This window comes from Eretmochelys imbricata, chromosome 11 (genome assembly GCF_965152235.1).
Source record: "Eretmochelys imbricata isolate rEreImb1 chromosome 11, rEreImb1.hap1, whole genome shotgun sequence".
NCBI lineage: Eukaryota > Metazoa > Chordata > Testudines > Cheloniidae > Eretmochelys > Eretmochelys imbricata.
This window is the reverse complement of record NC_135582.1, coordinates 45,631,475-45,649,834: the sequence shown is the minus strand read 5'-3', so window position 1 is coordinate 45,649,834 and position 18,360 is coordinate 45,631,475. Positions and strand designations below refer to the sequence as shown.

At 42.1% G+C, this 18,360-nt stretch overlaps 1 protein-coding gene across 1 annotated transcript in view; it reads left to right on the top strand.

Moving 5' to 3' along the window:
* The window catches only part of SESTD1 (SEC14 and spectrin domain containing 1), a 92,699-nt gene that overhangs the window by 32,467 nt on the left and 41,872 nt on the right, over positions 1-18,360 (top strand). The window contains exons 6-8 of the mRNA XM_077830398.1: positions 6,372-6,485; positions 10,928-11,025; positions 12,433-12,488. Coding sequence (XP_077686524.1) covers positions 6,372-6,485; positions 10,928-11,025; positions 12,433-12,488 — 268 coding nt within the window. The remainder of the gene's footprint in view (positions 1-6,371; positions 6,486-10,927; positions 11,026-12,432; positions 12,489-18,360) is intronic.

Genomic DNA, 18,360 nt, shown 5'->3' with positions numbered 1-18,360 from the left:
TAATAACAAAATGTTTGTTCATAACATATTGCTGTATTGTTCGCTCTGGCCATTGTTTTCAGAGCTGTTTTTACTCAGTGAACATTAAAATGACACAATATACTCATTCAGAATAATACATTTCTAAAAGAAATCTTGCACTCCTAGGGCACACATATGTATCGTTGCCTCAGAAATAGGCCATAGCATCACAAACACTTTTTTTAAGTGTATTTCTTTTCTCTTTTGAGAGAGTATTTTGCAGTCCTAAAAAAAATCCCTGATTTTTTTCCTTTTACTATTCCCTTGAAGTCACATTGCTGTCAAGGATAAATGGTTACTGCAAGAGCAGCATTTTGTTAATGCGAGCAATATTACAATTGTCAAATATTCCATGAGGCTAGTCTTCTGATAAGAAAAACTGGATATTAACCAGGGCCAGCTCCAAACCCATTACCATTTCTCTGAGTTATATGATTGCCTTCTTGATACCCATTGCTATAGCCAGAAGAGTTGTGCGGAGGAAGGCCAAGATGGAAGGAAAGTGGGGACTCCAGCCATTAACGCAGTCGTTCTCAAACTTTTGTACTGGTGACTCCTTTCACATAGTAAGCCTCTGCATGAGACCCCCCCCATAAATTAAAAACACTTTTTTACATATTTAACACCATTATAAATGCTGGCTGCAAGGCGGGGTTTGGGGTGGAGGCTGACAGCTCGCAACCCCCTATGTAATAACTTCATGACCCCCAGTTTGAGAACCCTTGCATTAACACTTTCTTCTGCCCTTGGAAGGCCCCAGCTACCATCTGTTCTGATCTGTCCTTTTTTCTCTCAGGAAATTTAATCTTTTAACATTAATTTTTATATCAGACAATCCACTATCCAAAAACATTTAATCTGGTTTCAGAGAAGACTTTTTTTTCCATAAAGTCAACATAGTGAGCATTAAAAAGACTTAGATAAATTGCTAGCAAACAATGGTTTTTTGTTTCCTTTTTATTATAACAAAGGCTTATTTGCACACACATCTCATCCATGTGGACTGAATACTGGTTAATCAATAGAAAACTGTCATACCTAATGGCTTCCCCCAAAAGGGGAGAGAAGATTAATAATATACTCTAAGGTTGGTGTTGAGACTAGTGTAATTTAGTATTAATGATTTTGGAGGGGAAAGCAGATAGCTAATTAAAGTGTGCCAGTGAACGAATGTTGTTTGTTACTATAAGCTACAGTGGATTGTGAGAAACTCGTACACCTCTACCCTGATATAAAGTGATCTGATATAACACTGTCATAAATATAAAGGGAAGGGTAACAACCTTCCTGTATACAGTACTATAAAATCCCTCCTGGCCAATGGCACAAAATCTTTTTACCTGTAAAGGGTTAAGAAGCTCAGGTAACCTGGCTGGCACCTGACCAAAAGGACCAGTAAGGAGACAAGATACTTTCAAATCCGGGGGGGCGGGGGAGGTTTTGGTCTGTCTGTTCTGTGTGCTTGCCAGACACAGATCAAGGAAGCAAGCAATCCAACTCCATTAGAATCAGTAAGTACTATCAAGGGAACGCGTTAGCTTATTTTTGTTTTGGCTTGTGATTTTCTCTGTGCTGAAAGGAAGGTGCATTCCTGGTTTTCTTTTTGTAACTTTGAAGTTTGGCCCAGAGGGAAATCCTCTGTCTTTTTTAATCTGATTGCCCTGTAAGATTATCTTCCTTTCTAATTTTACAGAGGTGCTTCTTTTACCATTTTTCTTTTTACTAAAGTTCTGTTTCTTTTAGAATCCGATTGGGGTTTTTTGTGTGTCTCCTAAAAAAAACCCAAGGTTGGTCTGTGGTCATCGTGTTTATTCTCAAGCCTCCCCAGGAAAGGAGGTGCGAGGGTTTGGGGGGATATTAGGAGGGAATAGGAACTCCAAGTGGTCCTTTCCCTGAGTTTGTCTAAATCACTTGGTGGTGGCAGCATTACCTAATCCAAGGTACAAGGGAGAATTTGTGCCTTGGGGAGTTTTTAACCTAAGCTGGTAGAAATAAGCTTTGGGGTCTTTCATGTGGGTCCCCACATCTGTACCCTAGAGTTCAGAGTAGGGAGGGAACCCTGACAAACACGAATTTGGATATAACGTGGTAAAGCATTTCCCCTCCTCCCCCCCTCCCTCCCAGGCTTGCGCAAGCCTGGGAGGGAGGGGGGAAGTGGAGCGGCGGCATGCTCAGGGGAGGAGGCGGAGTGGAGGTGAGCTGGGGCGGGGTGTGTGTGTGTGGGGGGGGTCCAGGGAGGGCCGCAGCAAGTAACAGGGGACGCAGAGGAACAGCTCCCCGCTCCAGCTCACCTCCGCTCCACTTCTTCCCCCCCCCCCCCAGCGCACCACCGCTCCACTTCTCCCGCTTCCTCCCAGGCTTGCCACGCCAAACAGATGATTCGCAGCAAGCCTTGGAGGGAGGGGGAGAAGGGGAGCGGCGGCATGCTTGGGGGAGGAGGCAGAGCGGAGGTGAGCTGGGGCGGGGCGGGGAGCTGCTGGTGGGCGCTCCGCACCCACCAATTTTTCTCCATGGGTGCTCCAGCCCCAGAGCACCCACGGAGTCGGCGCCTAGGATGGCAGCGTGTCTGGCTCCGACATGCTGCTCTGAGTGGCGTGTTAAGGGGGCCGGGCTGGGGCCAGGGGGTTGGATAAGGGGCAGAGGGTCTTGGGGGGCGGTCAGGGGAACGGGAGCAGGGGGGGTTGGATGGGTTGGTGGTTCTGAGGGGTCAGCCGGGGGCGGGAAGTAGGTAGGGGTCAGATGGGGGTGGGGCCAGGCTGTTTGGGGAGGCACAGCCTTCCCTACCCGGCCCTCCATAGCAAGTTCGATAAAACGCAGTTTCACATATAACACAGTAAGATTTTTTGGCTCCCAAGGATTGCGTTAGATCGGGGTAGAGGTGTATGTCTTTAAATGCTTTGGGAAGCATGAAGGACAATGAAAAGGGCCAACCAGCATAATGGAAGATGAAATTTAACTTGAATAAATGTCAGGAAATTGAAACATAGGAATTTAAAGGAACTCTTTAAAAAAAAAAAAACACCTTTTTTTTTTATAGAACATATAGTCTGCCTATGACGTTCACTGCCACAGGAGGTGAGACAGTTACTATTACTGGATTTTCAAAAGCTATAGGGAACTTGGACAGCAATAACATTTGTAGGTATGCAAGTTTAAAATAATTACATCTCATACTTCAGGACACAATGTGATCTCAAGCAGAATTCCTCTCTCCACTCGTTCAGTATTGCACACCTGGCCATTAGTTGCTTAAGCTATTTGTCCACAGAAATTGAGTCAAATTCTGAGCCATTATTTTAAAGAGAGGCATGCTGGTGGGGGTGGGGATGTCTCCTTCAACACTGATCCATAATCCTTAGCCTTTTCCCAAGATGAAGGATGACTTCATCCAGATTATCAGCATCATTTTAGAGTACTGCATTACTGGTCTATGTCTTTGATTAAGATCCTGAGCTGCACTTAGCCTCAGTTCATGTGCCTTCAACACACATTCAGCTTCTCTTTAGAGTTCAAAGAATTGTTTATATTTCCTCAGGAACACTCACAGCAGTAATCCTAGAGAACTGTCGATAACTCCAATGTAATTCAAATAAAACAGTTTATTCAACAGAGAAAATAGAGAATTAGTGAAAATAAAGCAATTTTCGAAGCTTCCTATTTGAGGCTCACATTACATCAAAACTTGCTGTTCAGGCAGAAATGTGGCAGTTTGTTTTTGTTCTTATGTTGCTAGTGAAGGTGTGAGTGAAACATTTGTATATTCTGTGATCGGACCTGTCCTTGCTTTGTTTTCTGCCTTAGTTGTCCTATCTAGCTCATGTTCTCTTCCTGAAATAAGTTTTATATGTCATTCACACAGTACACTTTGTACGCAAGAGAGGCTGTGTCTACATTACTCAAATACCAGGACAGCTGCAGTGGGACCATTAGGATAGGCAGGGTCTAGGCAAAGTACTAGTTTCGGCAGTTTGGCCACCAACATTTTAACTGTTTTGATGCATAAACTTGGTCAGAGCAGGTCTGCATGACATCATGGTAAACCATATTTTTTGTCAGTGGCACTCTGACTGTTTCTACTACTCTTGGAGCTCAACTAGTATTAGCAGTGAGAATATTTGGGGAGAAGGGGCTAATTTTAATAAATTAACCTTCCAGGAGGGTTGCGCTCCCCCCACAGCATGCTTGGTGAGTAATTCACTCATATTTTAATCCTGACCCCCCACAAAATATTTGAACTGTGAGTGGGGTCCTTGTGATATACACTTTCTTGAAGTTGTCATCTTACGACAGTATCATGATGGCCTGGAAGCAGCCCCATTATGCTGTCTTCTGATTCACTCTGATTATAGCAGTACACAATGCTAATGGCATCTCTATTGAGTAGATTGTATGCCACCTCTGCTTCCAGTACAAGTTATATAGAAATGTAACTCATAGAAATGCTTCTGTATTATGTTGGCTGGTGCTAGAGAAAATTCTTAGGTATATCAAATTTCAGAAGGTGTCACACACCATGAATTTGTTTATCAAATAAGATTCTCTGCTGATGAAAACTGAGAGAATGCCAATCCATCATCATCTCTCTCTCTCTTTCAGATAAATTATCTTTAAAAATAATACATAGAGATTTAGTATGAGTGTCGCAGTTGCTGAGCTAACTGCACCTCTGATTCTTTGGGAGTTCACCCACCCGCTCTCATGCCTTTCCCTTTCCTGGGGTGGAATCCTGCAGTTCTCCCACTCTTAGAATGGGTCTTGGGCCACAGTATCCTGTGCGTCAACCATGCCTACCCAACAGGTATAACAGAGTTTGGCACCTGCGAGTCTCCCCTGTGGGGGAAGTCTGTGATCAGTGATGTATAATGACCAGAGAGCCTTCTTAAAATTAAATATCTTAACTGCCAGAACAAAGCATAACATAAGAGTAAAAGGATTTTAAAACAGAAAGTCTATACACGCGTGTATCTTACCTAGAGTCCTCGGCGGACCTCTCTTGCCCCAGATGCCTTACCTCTGGGAGTCTGGCCCTTGATCTCTTCCTCCCAAACAATTCTGCCAGACCAGGCCTTCAAAGTGAAAGGCTCTTACACTGTCTCTTAAATGTTTGCTGAGAAGTGTTAATCAGGATCCACGTCCCTCTTCCTGAGTGAATTTCCTGACAGTCCAGCTATTGTATTACCTCAGTATTCGCATACAGTAAATATCACAATAACCCGGTCAACACATAATCATGCATTATTACGAGCAAATTGTCTCAGTGAGTATGGTGTTTTTTAACTAACATACCAAATTATGCAAAACTTTTCAGCTTAGATGAACTCCTTGTCCGTATTTTTGAGACAGTTCCTCAGCATTTCTGTTCCTTCACATACAAATATAGGCAGGAAAGTGGTTTCCAAAAATTAAGATTATATTATTAAAGTAAAAAGAAAAGGAGTACTTGTGGCACCTTAGAGACTAACCAGTTTATTTGAGCATAAGCTTTCGTGAGCTGCAGCTACATCTGATGAAGTGAGCTGTAGCTCACGAAAGCTTATGCTCAAATAAATTGGTTAGTCTCTAAGGTGCCACAAGTACTCCTTTTCTTTTTGCGAATACAGACTAACACGGCTGTTACTCAGAAACCTATTATTAAAGTGGTATCCTAAGGTTTAATGACGAATGGAAGAGAACTGGCAAATTGCAACTAGTAACAAGTAATAACAGCATGACAAAACACATCTTTTATTTTGGATCCTGGACTAGTAAGGCCATTGTGCGACTGGAATTTGTCTTGGGTAGAGGCAGTTTGAGAACCACAGATCTAGGCAAACTTTTGTACTGGTGACCCCTTTCACATAGCAAGCCTCTGAGTGCGACCCCCCCCCCATAAATTAAAAATCCTTTTTTTATATATTTAACGCAATTATAAATTCTGGAAGCAAAGTGGGGTTTGGGGTGGAGGCTGGCAGCTCGTAACCCCGCATGTAATAACCTTGTGGCCCCCTGTTTGAGAACCCCCTAACCTAGATTCAGGGAATTCTTGGGTAAGACAGTAGTTTGAGAGGAGGTTGGTGTCCAAAGTGTGGAATAAAGGAATGGATTACAGGCTTCAAGGCTGGAAAATCTAGTTGGTTGTTTGTTTCAAAAACATATTGAGTAAACTGCTGTGCACCAGTTCAAACCAAGTCTTACAGCTACTTATGGAAAGACTTGTCACTTTTTTTGTAAAGTACTTGAAAAATATATTCTGTTTATTCCGTCTGTCCTCCTGTTGTTCAAAGTAACAAGCTTAATAAAATATATTAAATTTTGTAGCATAGGTTTCACAAAACCATGTTACCAAAACTTTCTTTCTTAATTTGTTACAGGTTATTTTAGTATCTGCCAACAAGTTGACTCGATACATAGAACCATGCCAACTGACAGAAGATTTTGGAGGGAGCCTTTCCTATGATCACATGGACTGGTTGAATAAGAGGCTGGTTGGTTTTTGTTTGTTTTTTTTCTTTCAAACTTTAAGGTCTGTGGGGCATGGACTGTATTTCTGTGTGTGTGTGTGTGTGTCTCTTACCACATTTTGGTTGCTACCTCAATGTTTAGAATACATTATAATGTAGTAGAATGAGAAAAATGCACTTTATATATTTAAAGAGTCTTCTTATTCTAGTAGAAATTGAATTTATTCTAGAGGGGGCAAAGCAGATGTAATTATGTTGTTTAAGGAGCAGATTTACTCTTTAGATTCTGCTGCATATTCTCAGTGTTGAAAAATCCCCCAGGAGTGCGGGGTACGGGAGCAAGGAATGCTGGGGGGGCCTGGAGTCAGCTGGGTTTGGCCATAGAGAGGGAAGGCCCAGGCCAAGCAAAAAATGCTCTGTTTCTTCATGTTTCCTAGACAGTCTTTTAAGATAGGGCTCCTATGGAGCCATAACCAGAGTTAAAAGCTGTCCTCCATCATTGTGAATCCCTCTGCAGTGCAGTTGCCCGGGTAGATGCAGGCGTGCAATTTATACCTAGGGGTAGATCTGCCCCTAAATTGTTAATAGATTCAAATTATTTAGGGGGTCATTTGGTATATACACATTTCAGTATATTTTAATTCTGTTATTAATTGAAATTGGTTTGAAGATCAGAATTTACTTTAAAAATGCATTTTTAAAACAATACCTAATCTTGAAAGTGGAATAATTTCTTCCCTCTTTTTTTTTTTTTGTATAATATAATTTTAAAAGCAGACCGACTGCTTTGGTCTGAATATGTTTTCAATCCTGGAAATCGAAGTCTTTCCAGCTAGCTGCAAAACTGGTATAACATAAACAGCAGTTTTGCAACTTTCCTTATTATAGTAGCACATTAGTATGTCTTTACTCAGTGGCAGTGGTTTTCAACCTGTTGTCCGCGGACCTCTGGGGGTCATCAGACTGTGTCTGTTACCCAGGGTTTTCAGAACCCAAAGCAGTGGTAACTTAACTGTTTCTCTTCAGGCAGTGTCAGGAATAAATCAATGGGGACTCAGCTCCTCCATCTGATAAACAATTGGTACAAACGAGTGCTTTTACCTAAAATTACTCTTTTATTAGGTCTGAAGCGTGTGCTCACACACACATATACACATATGCTATAGCAGTAGTCTCAGAGCACCTCAAGCATTTATAGTTACCCAAAGTCTGAGATGCATTCGAGTAATTAACAGCCAGGTTTCTGGGGGCCCTTCTTTCACCCAGCAGCTCCTAGGGACTGAAGGTGTCAGCTCCTTGCCTGAAGAAAAGCTTCTTCAGACTGCTCCCAAGTGTATTTTTTTGCTTAGTTTTTTAATAGCTAACTTAAACAAAGCACATAACTCATAGTGGGTCACCATAGTAACCCCTACATCACCAATTCTTTAAATTTTAGCAAACTACTTATTATTTCTTCTTCTTAAAGCTTTCCTAGTATTTTTAATTATAACAACAATAAAACTTATATGTCGGGGGCACTTAAAACCAAGGTCGGCTGTCCAAACATTCCTTCCATTTTCATGGTACACTAACTCTCTGTTCCGTCCTCCCATTCTGATTAGCAAAACTGCCATCATGCTGCTGTTTGGCCTTGCCTTTCGAGCCCTAAGATTATAGCTAGTTGTGGCTGGACACAAAATGGTTGACTGTGGTAATGACATGTTGCCCCAGAACTTGACTACGAGGACTGCGAAAGTTTATCATAAAACAGTGGTTTTCAACTTGTGGTCTGTGGGCCCCGGGGGTCTGCAGACTATGTCTAAGATTTCCAAAGGGGTCCGCACCTCCATTTAAAATTTTTTATGGGACAGCAAATGAAAAAAGGTTGAAAACCACTGCTCTGTGGTAAATGGATGATCTCTAAGAGGTGAGAGAAACCTATCATTTTCTGTTTTCTTCAGCTAAATGTCTCAAAGTGCTTTTCTTAGACAAGAGGAGCATCTTTAAACACAGCTTTATGCTCTCTATTTCCATCCTTGACTCAGACTTCCAATTTGCTTCCACTGTCTGTATGATCCTGGACCCTGAACTTACCTTCTCACACATCTGTAAAAGTCTTTTTACCTCTGAAATACCACCTGTTTTGTGTCACTACCTTAATTCTGCTTCTGTTGAAATCCCCATCCATGGCTTCACCTTCTTTTACCTTGAAAATTGCCGCTCCTTTCTCTGATATCTCCCCAAGTCCAGCACATATTAGTGTGAAATCTTGCTGCAGACTTCTTCTACACATTTGCAATAAGCTTACAAACATGTCACCCCCATTCTCACTGACTGGCCTCCGTCTTCCTATTTAACTCACACCCTCTTGTCAACTGTTGGAAATGGGCCATCCTGATTATCACTACAAAAGTTTTTTTTCTTCTGCTGATAATACCCCACCTTAATTAATTAGTCTCGTTATAGTTGGTATGGCAACACCCATTTTTTCACGTTCTCTGTGTGTTGTAACAAAGTTCCTCCTCTATCTTGGTGGGTCTTGCGCTTATTGGCGGATTTGCTCGTCTCGGAGATTCATGGCAACCCTCAGTTTGGCCATTTTTGTGAACTTCTCCTGTGTCTGACCAGGAGTTGGGAGGTTTGGGGGGAACCCGGACCCGCCCCCTACTCCGGGTTCCAGCCCAGGGCCCTGTGGAATGCAGCTATCTAGAGTGCCTCCTGGAACAGCTGTGCGACAGCTACAACTCCCTGGGCTACTTCCCCATGGCCTCCTCTCAACACCTTCTTTATCCTCACCATAGGACCTTCCCCCTGGTGTCTGATAATGCTTGTACTCCTCAGTCCTCCAGCAGTCTGCGTTCTCACTCTCAACTCCTAGCGCCTCTTGCTCCCAGCACCTCACACGTGCGCCACAAACTCAAGTGAGCTCCTTTTTAAACCCAGGTGCCCTGATTAGCCTGCCTTAATTGATTCTAGCAGCTTCTTGATTGACTGCAGGAGTTCTAATCAGCCTGTCTGTCTTAATTGTCTTCAGAAGGTTCCTGATTGTTCTGGAACCTTCCCTGTTACCTTACCCAGGGTAAAGGGACCTACTTAACCTGGGGCTAATATAATCTGCCTTCTATCACTCTCCTGTAGCCATCTGGCCCGACCCTGTCACAGTGTGTGTGTGTGTGTGTGTGTGTATCTATCTATCTATCTATCTATCTTCCTACTGTGTTTTCCACTGCATGCATCCAATGAAGTGGGGTTTTAGCCCACGAAAGCTTATGCCCAAATAAATTTGTTAGTGTCTAAGGTGCCACAAGTACTCCTCATTCTTTCTACTGATGCTGTCTTACAGATGTGTCTGTCTCTTCTTGTTACCTAGCACTAGACTCCTTTCTCTTCCTTCATATACCCTCCATAATGTTGGTGCCAAGGCTTTCTCCTTTGCTGCTTCTGCCATCTGGAACAGCCTTTCTGATTCTGTGTAGTTTCAGATCTCCGCTGAAAAATGTTTTCATTGCCTAATTTCTGTTTCATTACCGTATTTAGCACCGTAAAGTGTTTTATACTACAGTGTATGAAACATGCTGTAAAGTTATATTGTATTGAGAGGGCTGTCCAATTTCATGTCGAGAGGGCTCTTTATTGATGCTTGAATGGACTGGATGGGGTACAGAAACTTCACCTCCAGGCCAAAGATTAGGAGTTGATGCGGTGAGTAGCAGGTGAAAGTTGATATCCATCTCTAGTGAAATGAGTGACTGGTTTCAATCCAGTTCCTAGTGCACAAGAATGCAGATTGCACAACATTATCACTACTAGAATGAATTGATGCTCAGTTTTCATAAAGAACTCAAAACACAAAGAAACTGAACAAGTACATGCAGTCATTGATTTTATAGGTTTTGCTCTCTGAGATCAGAAACCAATAAATTTCAAGGAACCTTGACCAAAGTATTTTTTACTTATAGCCATGTGCTCCTTTGTTTTTAAAAGTTATTGGTTACAGTACAGACTAAAGCTGGAAATTCAGATAACAGTTGATGTACTTAATCCATTTTTTAGTGGACAGATAACAAAAATCCCCACCACAGTCTTTAAGAGGTAGTCGTAAAAAAGCAAAGAATTAAATGGACTGGATGAGTAACTATGGCAATGAAGACTTAAGTTTTGAAAGATTCTTCAGGGTCTTGTAAGCATTTTGAAATTCAGTCCTAACTCGAATGTATTCTAATATAGAGTTGCTTAATTCCCTGGAGAATCTGACACTGCAGGCCTCTGTCATTGAAGGGAAATTATATTTTCTAACCTTTTTCCTATACCATCTGAGTCTAGGAGGTAATTACTTTGACAAGTGTGAAGCATATTAACAGAGCAATATAGATACATTTGGACTGGTAGTGTCAAACTGCGTCTTTCACAAGCACAAAATGAATTTCTTTTCACTCTTTAAAAAAAAAAAAGTAAATGCTCTTTTAATTAAAAGTATTTTTATTTAGGTATTTGAAAAGTTTACAAAAGAGTCTACATCATTACTAGATGAGCTTGCTTTAATTAACAATGGAAGTGATAAAGGAAACCAACAGGAGAAAGAGAGGTATGTGTACTGCTTTTTAAAATAGACATGTTTCAGCATAAGTCTTAACTACCAGTTCAGCTGCAATATGAAAGTGTAATGTGAAGGGACTGGTGGACAACACAAGTATTTTTCAGTAATTCGTTTTCTGGCGGGCATTGAGGTCCAGATCCTGCAACTGACTGTATGTGGTCACACTCCTGTTCCTGTGCACAGTCAATTGCAGGTTCAGGCCTTAGCAACTAAGTAAGCAAGATGTACTTGATCCCGGTGATGTCCCTTCGCATTCTCAATTTGGGAATGACCAATGAAGTGAAGCCCAAACTGTTAATGTGATAGTCTGTTATATGACTGATGCCACAGGGAGCTTTGATTAACAAGTTTTTCACTGACACTTCCATCCCTAGCTTGTGTGTTTCTGAGTTTTAAGTGAAAGGAGACAAAATGGGATGAGTCAGCACTGAAGCATAAGCCTCAAGTTTCAGTTTACTGACTCTAGATGTTTGTAGTTGGATTCTTCCCGTTATTTTAAGCACAGTATACCTGCTAAGGTTTAAAAACCGCTAGTGACAGTCACAAACTGCCAGAGAGAAAGGGCTCCAAAGAGGAGGTCACTGCAACTGTATGTATTTAGTCAGATGTTTGGAAATAGGGAGAAGAGAGAGAATTGAGAAGTTGTGTATAAAAGTTCTAAAGGGCACAGGTATTTGAATTTTTGGTATTTATGTGGGGTAGTGAAATCTGTTTGTGTAAATAGAAATGCAGGATGTTTCCTAGTGCAATAAAACTTCTTTGAAAATTATTATACAATGTTAATTGATTTATAAATATCCACATTATTAATATATCTGTCTGTCTTGTCTTTAAATACCAAACTAGACCATGTTAATATTGCTTGCCAGGTTTAATATTTCTTGCAATTGCTTGCCAGGTTTAATTTTGTTTTAAGTTACATGTGTTGCCATATTAATGTACCAAAAGTGTTTTCTTTCATTTTTATCTTTTTTATTATTACTTTGCTATAAAAAATTACTATGTATATGTTTACAAAGAGCCACAGAGACCAAGGATGGATAAGATAGTGGGCTAGAACTCAGCAAGTCTGAGCTCAGGTCTAGGCTCTGCCAGAAACTCCTCATATGACTCTGGGCAAGTTGCTGAGGTCCTGATCCTGCATTGTCATCGATGCTGGCAGGTCACAGTGCAGGAGCAAGGCTTCTGTCTCCCCATTCCCCACCTGTAAATAGGGTTAATTACACTTTTTCTCCCACCCTTTGTCTGTCTTGTCTTCTATAGATGGCTAGCTTTTTGAGGCAGGGACTGTCTCTGACTTTGTGTTGATAAAAGGTAGCCACAATCTCAGCTGAGGCTTCTTGGTGCTATTGTAATACAACTACTTAATAATATGTTTACTTTTTTTATTACAAGGTCTATGGATTTAAACTTTCTTCCGTCTGTTGATCCAGAGACAGTACTACAGACAGGTACAGTCAGTTGAAAATGATCATTTTTTGATCACTACTGTAGTTTTATTTATTGTTTTTAAATCTTCCGTGAAAGCAGAAAGGATGCTTATAACTACATAGTAGAATAAACTTATTAACAAATGTATTAACATTTGAATTTAAAAAAAACTTTAAAAATTCATTGGTAAATGGAAAAAACTCTACATGCTTCTTCTCTGAAAAAAAATCATCTTGTCTTCTCAATTTAATATCCTTTACAGCAGCACCAGACCTAATTCTTTTTTTATTATATAAATTAAATACATTATTATATAAATTAAATACATTGCCTCTGAAATACGCAAGTTGTCACCACTGAAGAATGAGTTACTGTGTCATTAGCCACCAAATGGTTACAACACAGACTGCATTTTCCCCACATGGTTCTGACAATTTGCCTCAGCCTAGTTCTGAGCACCATTTGTACAAGTGAAATGTTCCCATGTCAGTTCAATGCTTACCTTCTCTCTTGAGTGTCATCAAAGCAATTAAAAATTACATAAGATAATTTTTTTCCTATTACAAAATAAACCAGTTAAGGATAACGGCAGTAGTAGATATTAACTAAAAACTGCTTAAAAATCCTGCTTCATTGGATAAAAGAAAATAAGACCTGATGCAGAGATCCTGGTCTTAGTCTCGAGGATAAAAATATTGGGAACATTACCTCAGCACCCCACTAGCTAATCTGTGAGTCATATTAATATTTGCCACAGAGATCTACTGTGTCTCACATCCTCTGCCTGCATGCCTTAGATCTCCCATAATAGAAACAAGGTAAGGGAGAGTAAGACATTGATGCAGTATTAAGGTCCTCTGCTGTAATCTGAAAAGCTCTTAACATATACTGAGTATATGTATTCAGATTATACCAGTAGAACTTCAGAGACTAATTTTGCTTTTTGTTTATCTCCAATTGTAGTTAGCATTCTGGATGCGATATTGGAATGCCTGTGTTAAACCAGTAGATGGTTCCTGTGGTTGGTAATGGATTACAAAGCCTTCCATTTCTTATTCTGTTGAAATCAAGCCCAGATAATTAGTGAGTGAAAGTTCTTAACATGGGTGGCTCCAGTGTGAAAAGATTTGGTGATCTCTGTTCAGTTTCTACAAGACAGCAGTCCACTTCACAAAACCCAGCATAATTGGCTACCTTATTAACGGTCTTTAATAAGCCATAGTTTTGAATTGTCTACACAAATTAAAATCTTCCTTCCAGGTCAGAAATGAGGCAAATAGATTGGGGCAGAGATGGGGAAGCTTACACTGTTGAGGTCTGTGTTGTACCTCTTCTGGGGTTAAATAAAGGATTTCAGTTGCCCAGAGCTATACATTCAGCATCTTTCACAGACTCCAAATTCACACTTAAATTCTCTATTTTAAGAGTTCCACTACGAACTAAAAAAAAATATATTTTTCATATGAAAATTTAAAATATTTTATTACTGAAAAGTGAGTTACAAGTCAATTGAAATTCAAGCTTTTGTCAGAACTATAGATTCGGAAAACTCCCAGGTTAATTTGTTTGCCTTGGATCCATCCTTCTTTGCCTTGTCGTAAGTTTTATATAAAAAACCACATGGATGATAAACATAATCTAAAAATAATATTTTTATTAGCTAGTGAAATAAAAAAATTGTAGTGTTAGATTTTAAAAAAATCACTTGGATACTTCCAAAGCCTTATTCATTTCACATAAAATTTTTATATTTATTAGTACTTTAATAACATCCTTAATTGTTCCATTGTCAGAACAATAGAATGCGACTTCATTAGAAAATTCAGATGTATGTAGCTTGTGGTAGACCATGGAGCTTTTTGTTTTTAAGGCAATAATAACCAAAAATGACTGTTCATTGGCTTACATGAAATGCGTGGTGGTCTCAGCCCAGTTCCCCATAGACAAGCCCCCAAATCACAAAACGCTATCACATTTGGCAATAACTGGCCTTCTTGTTGACAGTCACAGCAAAGGATTGCATACATATGGAGACTATGCTAGTTGCCTACCCACTGTTGCTAATATCCAAACTTTAACATTTGCTTAGTTGATTTTACTTTAAAGCAGATGTATGTAATATTGCAATGTTTACTTTTCTCTGCAAATAGCTATTTACTTTTTCTTTCTTTTTTTTTTTTTACTTAACTATTTTTTTTTTAAATCAGTTTTTTGTTAAAGCAAGTTTTTTGGATCCCTGTGGCTTGTAGATGTCATGCTGGATCAATTTCCCTATATGGTTGGTGTCCTCTGTGAAACCTGTTGATGATTTTTTTCCCCTTTTCATAGTGGGCAGGAAACCATGCTGCACCACCCACCACCAACACTTTGCTGGCCGTGTTAAAAGCTAAACCACAAACTGAATGGGCCTTGGATAGGGAGACCATACATCCCATTTTGGCCAGAACAGTCCCTTTTTTAAAGTCCTGTCCTGGCTGTCCCAACTTTTTGGCAAAAGTGGGCATTTATCCTGTTTGCTTTTGCCAACCTGATCAGTTGGCCAGAGCAAGCAGGATCAATGCTCGCTTTTGTAAAAAAAAAATAGGGTGTGGAAGAACATTCAGGGAAGCAAGTGGCGATGTCAGCCCTGCCCGGGGAGGCAGGGCAGGGAGGCAGGGCTCAGGCAGGGGAGCAGGCAGGCAGGGTTCAAGTGAGCAGCAATGCCAGCCCCAGCCTTGAGCAGGGAGGGGGACTTGGGCAAGCGGCTTGGGTCAGCCCTGCATGGGAGAGGGAGGGGCTCAGGCCAGCCCAGCATGAGGGGGAAAGGGGCTCGGGGAAGCAGCTTGGTCCAGCTCTCCGTTGGTGGGGGGGGGGCAAGTTGCTGCAGCCAGCCCCAGGCTGGGGGGCTCGGGCTAGCCCAACCCGGTGTCCCACTTTCCCTTTAGGAAATGTGGTCACCCGAGCCTTGGGAAACTAAAATACCTACTTAACTCCTGGAGTTGGGTCCTCCCATTGTAGCTGAAGAATATTGTTGGGGCAATGTGGGGGAACTGGCACCATTTTTGTTTAGGCTTCACAGTGTAGTGGGATTTTTTTTCTCTCCCCCCTCCTTCTGGATTTATAAGAAGGCTCGCTCTGTGGTTTAAAGAATAAAACCCAGATATTCCCAGTAAACAATTATTGAGAGCCTATTATGTTAAGCTTACCTTTTGTAATATTTAAAGCCTATAATTTTATTGTTTTATATGTTGCCCTCATAGTTTCTTTTAACTAATTGGAACAGAAGGGTAATGGTAAAATAGTTTTTTTCCTTCCTTCTTGTATCAGATTTTTTAGTTTATTATTTGTAAGTGGCTTTCATTATTATTTTAATTATTAACCCCCCAAAAAGCTAGTTAAATAGTTAGTCAGTGATGGCCAGATCCACTTCGCACCACAAATAATTTCATAAAATTCCCTGGAAGTACTTGTGGATTAAGGTACTACTTGGTCTGAGTAAGGGCTTGTCTACACTACAAAATTAAGTCGACTTTATCTAATTTGACCTCGAGCCTCCGAATTAATTAAGTCGATTGTGCGTGGCCATGCCATGCTCATTGTCTCGATGGAGTGCATCCTCCCTAGCAGTGCCTGCATTGATGCTCAAAGCAGTGCATCGTGGGTGGCTATCCCAAAGTGCAACTTGCCGCAGTGTGTTTTGGGAAGCTTGTGCAATGCATTATGGGACCAAAACATTGTCACAGGGGAGAATGGGAACATTGCGTTGGCACCCCCGATGCACTGTGCTCCCTCCCTCATATCAGTGGCAAACAACCAAGTGGTTTTCAAGCCTTAAAATTGCCATGCATATGCCATAACCCCAGAAGCATGGAGCCTGCTGAATTGTACACCCTTGCTGTGAGCATCTCAAACACCTCGCGCCTTCGCCTATAGTATTTCCAGAGCCAAAGTAGGGTCTGCCGCGTGGAATGTAGCAATGTCCTGCAAGCAGCCCTGCTGCAAGCCATTGAAAAAAACAATTCACAGAGTAGTTGCACTCTGCTGAGCGCCATTTCTGGTTCCGTGAAGCAAGCACTGACTGGTGGGACCGCATCGTTTTGCAGGTACGGGATGACGAGCAGTTGCCGCAGAACTTTTGAATGCGGAAGGTCACCTTCCAGGAACTTTGTGCAGAGTTTTCCCTTGCCCTGCAGTTCAGCAACACAAAAATGAGAGCTGCTCTGACAGTGGAGAAGTGAGTGGCGATTGCTATTTGGAAGTTTGCAATGGCAGACAGTTACCGGTCAGTGGGGAATCAATTTGGAGTAGGTAAATCAACCGTGGGAGCTTCTGTGCTCCAAGTGTGTTGCCCCATTTATTGACTTCTGCTATGAAGGGTGGTGAGTCTGGGAAATGTGGAGGACATAGTGGATGGTTATGCCACAATAGGGTTCCCTAATTGCCATGGAGCGATAGATGACACGCATATCCCCATCTTGGCACCAAACCACCTTGCCAAAGAGTACATAAACCAAAAGGGATACTTTTCAATGGTGTTACAAGCGCTGTTGGATCACAGGAGATGTTTCAGTGACATCAACATCGGATGGGTGGGAAAGGTGCATGACGCGCGCATGTTTAGGAACTCGGGTCTGTTCAAAAAGCTGCAACCTGGGACTTTCTTTCCAGACCACAAAATGAACATTGAGATGCCTATAGTTATCCTGGGGAACCCAGCCTATCCCTTGCTTCCAGGTTCAACTGTAGGCTCAGCAAGTGCAGAATGGTGGTTGAATGTGCCTTTGGTCATTTGAAATGGCACTGGAGAAGTTTATTAACAAGGTTGGACCTTATTGAAGAGAACATCCCCATGATTATAGCTGCCTGCTGTGTGCTCCCTAATATCTGGGGGGGGCGGGGGAAGGGTGAAAATTTTCGGCAGGGGTGGGCAGTTGAGACAGATCGCATGGCAGCCCTTTTTGAGCAGCCAGACACCAGGGCAATAAGAAGAGCACAGCAAGGGGTGGTGTGTATCCACGAGGCTTTGAAAAGCTGTTTCAATAATGAGTCACAGTAATGTGAGCTGCTTGTCTGCATTGTGCTTTCCCAAACCTTCACCTGGAATGTATCACTGCCCCTGGAAAGCCAACCCCCCTGCCCAAGCCCATGGCTTCTACTCAATAAAGAACATTTAGTCTTCTTCGAGATGTGTGTTCACGTCCATTCCACATTAGGTGTGCGCGCGTTGCATGCATGAAGGTAGGAAACTTTTTCTCTTAGTGGCTCCCGTGGGGCCGGCGGGGCCCCCTGAGTGGTGCTACTGCGTTGTGCATATATACCCCTGCCGCCCGACCCCCTCCTGTTCCTTCTTACCGTCCATGGCGGCGTTGGAACAACCTGTCTCTCTTGGATGAGAGCAGTCCCTTAGCCTTTCTCATAGATAGCTGTTATCAGTTAATTAGCATATCTTTGTTGGGGACCTCAGGATTTGTGGTCTGCAGCAGATCGGTCGCTCCATATCAATGTGAAGGCGCTCAGGGCGGTTCGTCTAGCCTGCCAGACGTTTCACACCACTCTGAGTGGTCACAGCATGACAGTTCTGACAGACAATGCTACTGCCGTGTTCTGTATAAACAAGCAGGATGGGACCTGTTCCTCGCCACTCTGTCGCGAGGCTCTCCTCCTCTGGGACTTTTGTATAGCCCACGCCATTCACCTCGAGGTGTCATATCTCCCGGGGGTGCGAAACGAGCTGGCGGCCTACCTCAGCAGGTCGTATCACATGCACGAGTGGACATTCAGAGCGGACGTCGTGCTTTTGCTCTTCCGCAGGTGGGGGTTTCCCTGGGTAGACCTGTTTGCCACCAGGGCCAATACCCAGTGTCCGCGGTTCTGCTTGTTCCAGGGCCACAGCCCGGACTCAGTCGCAGATGC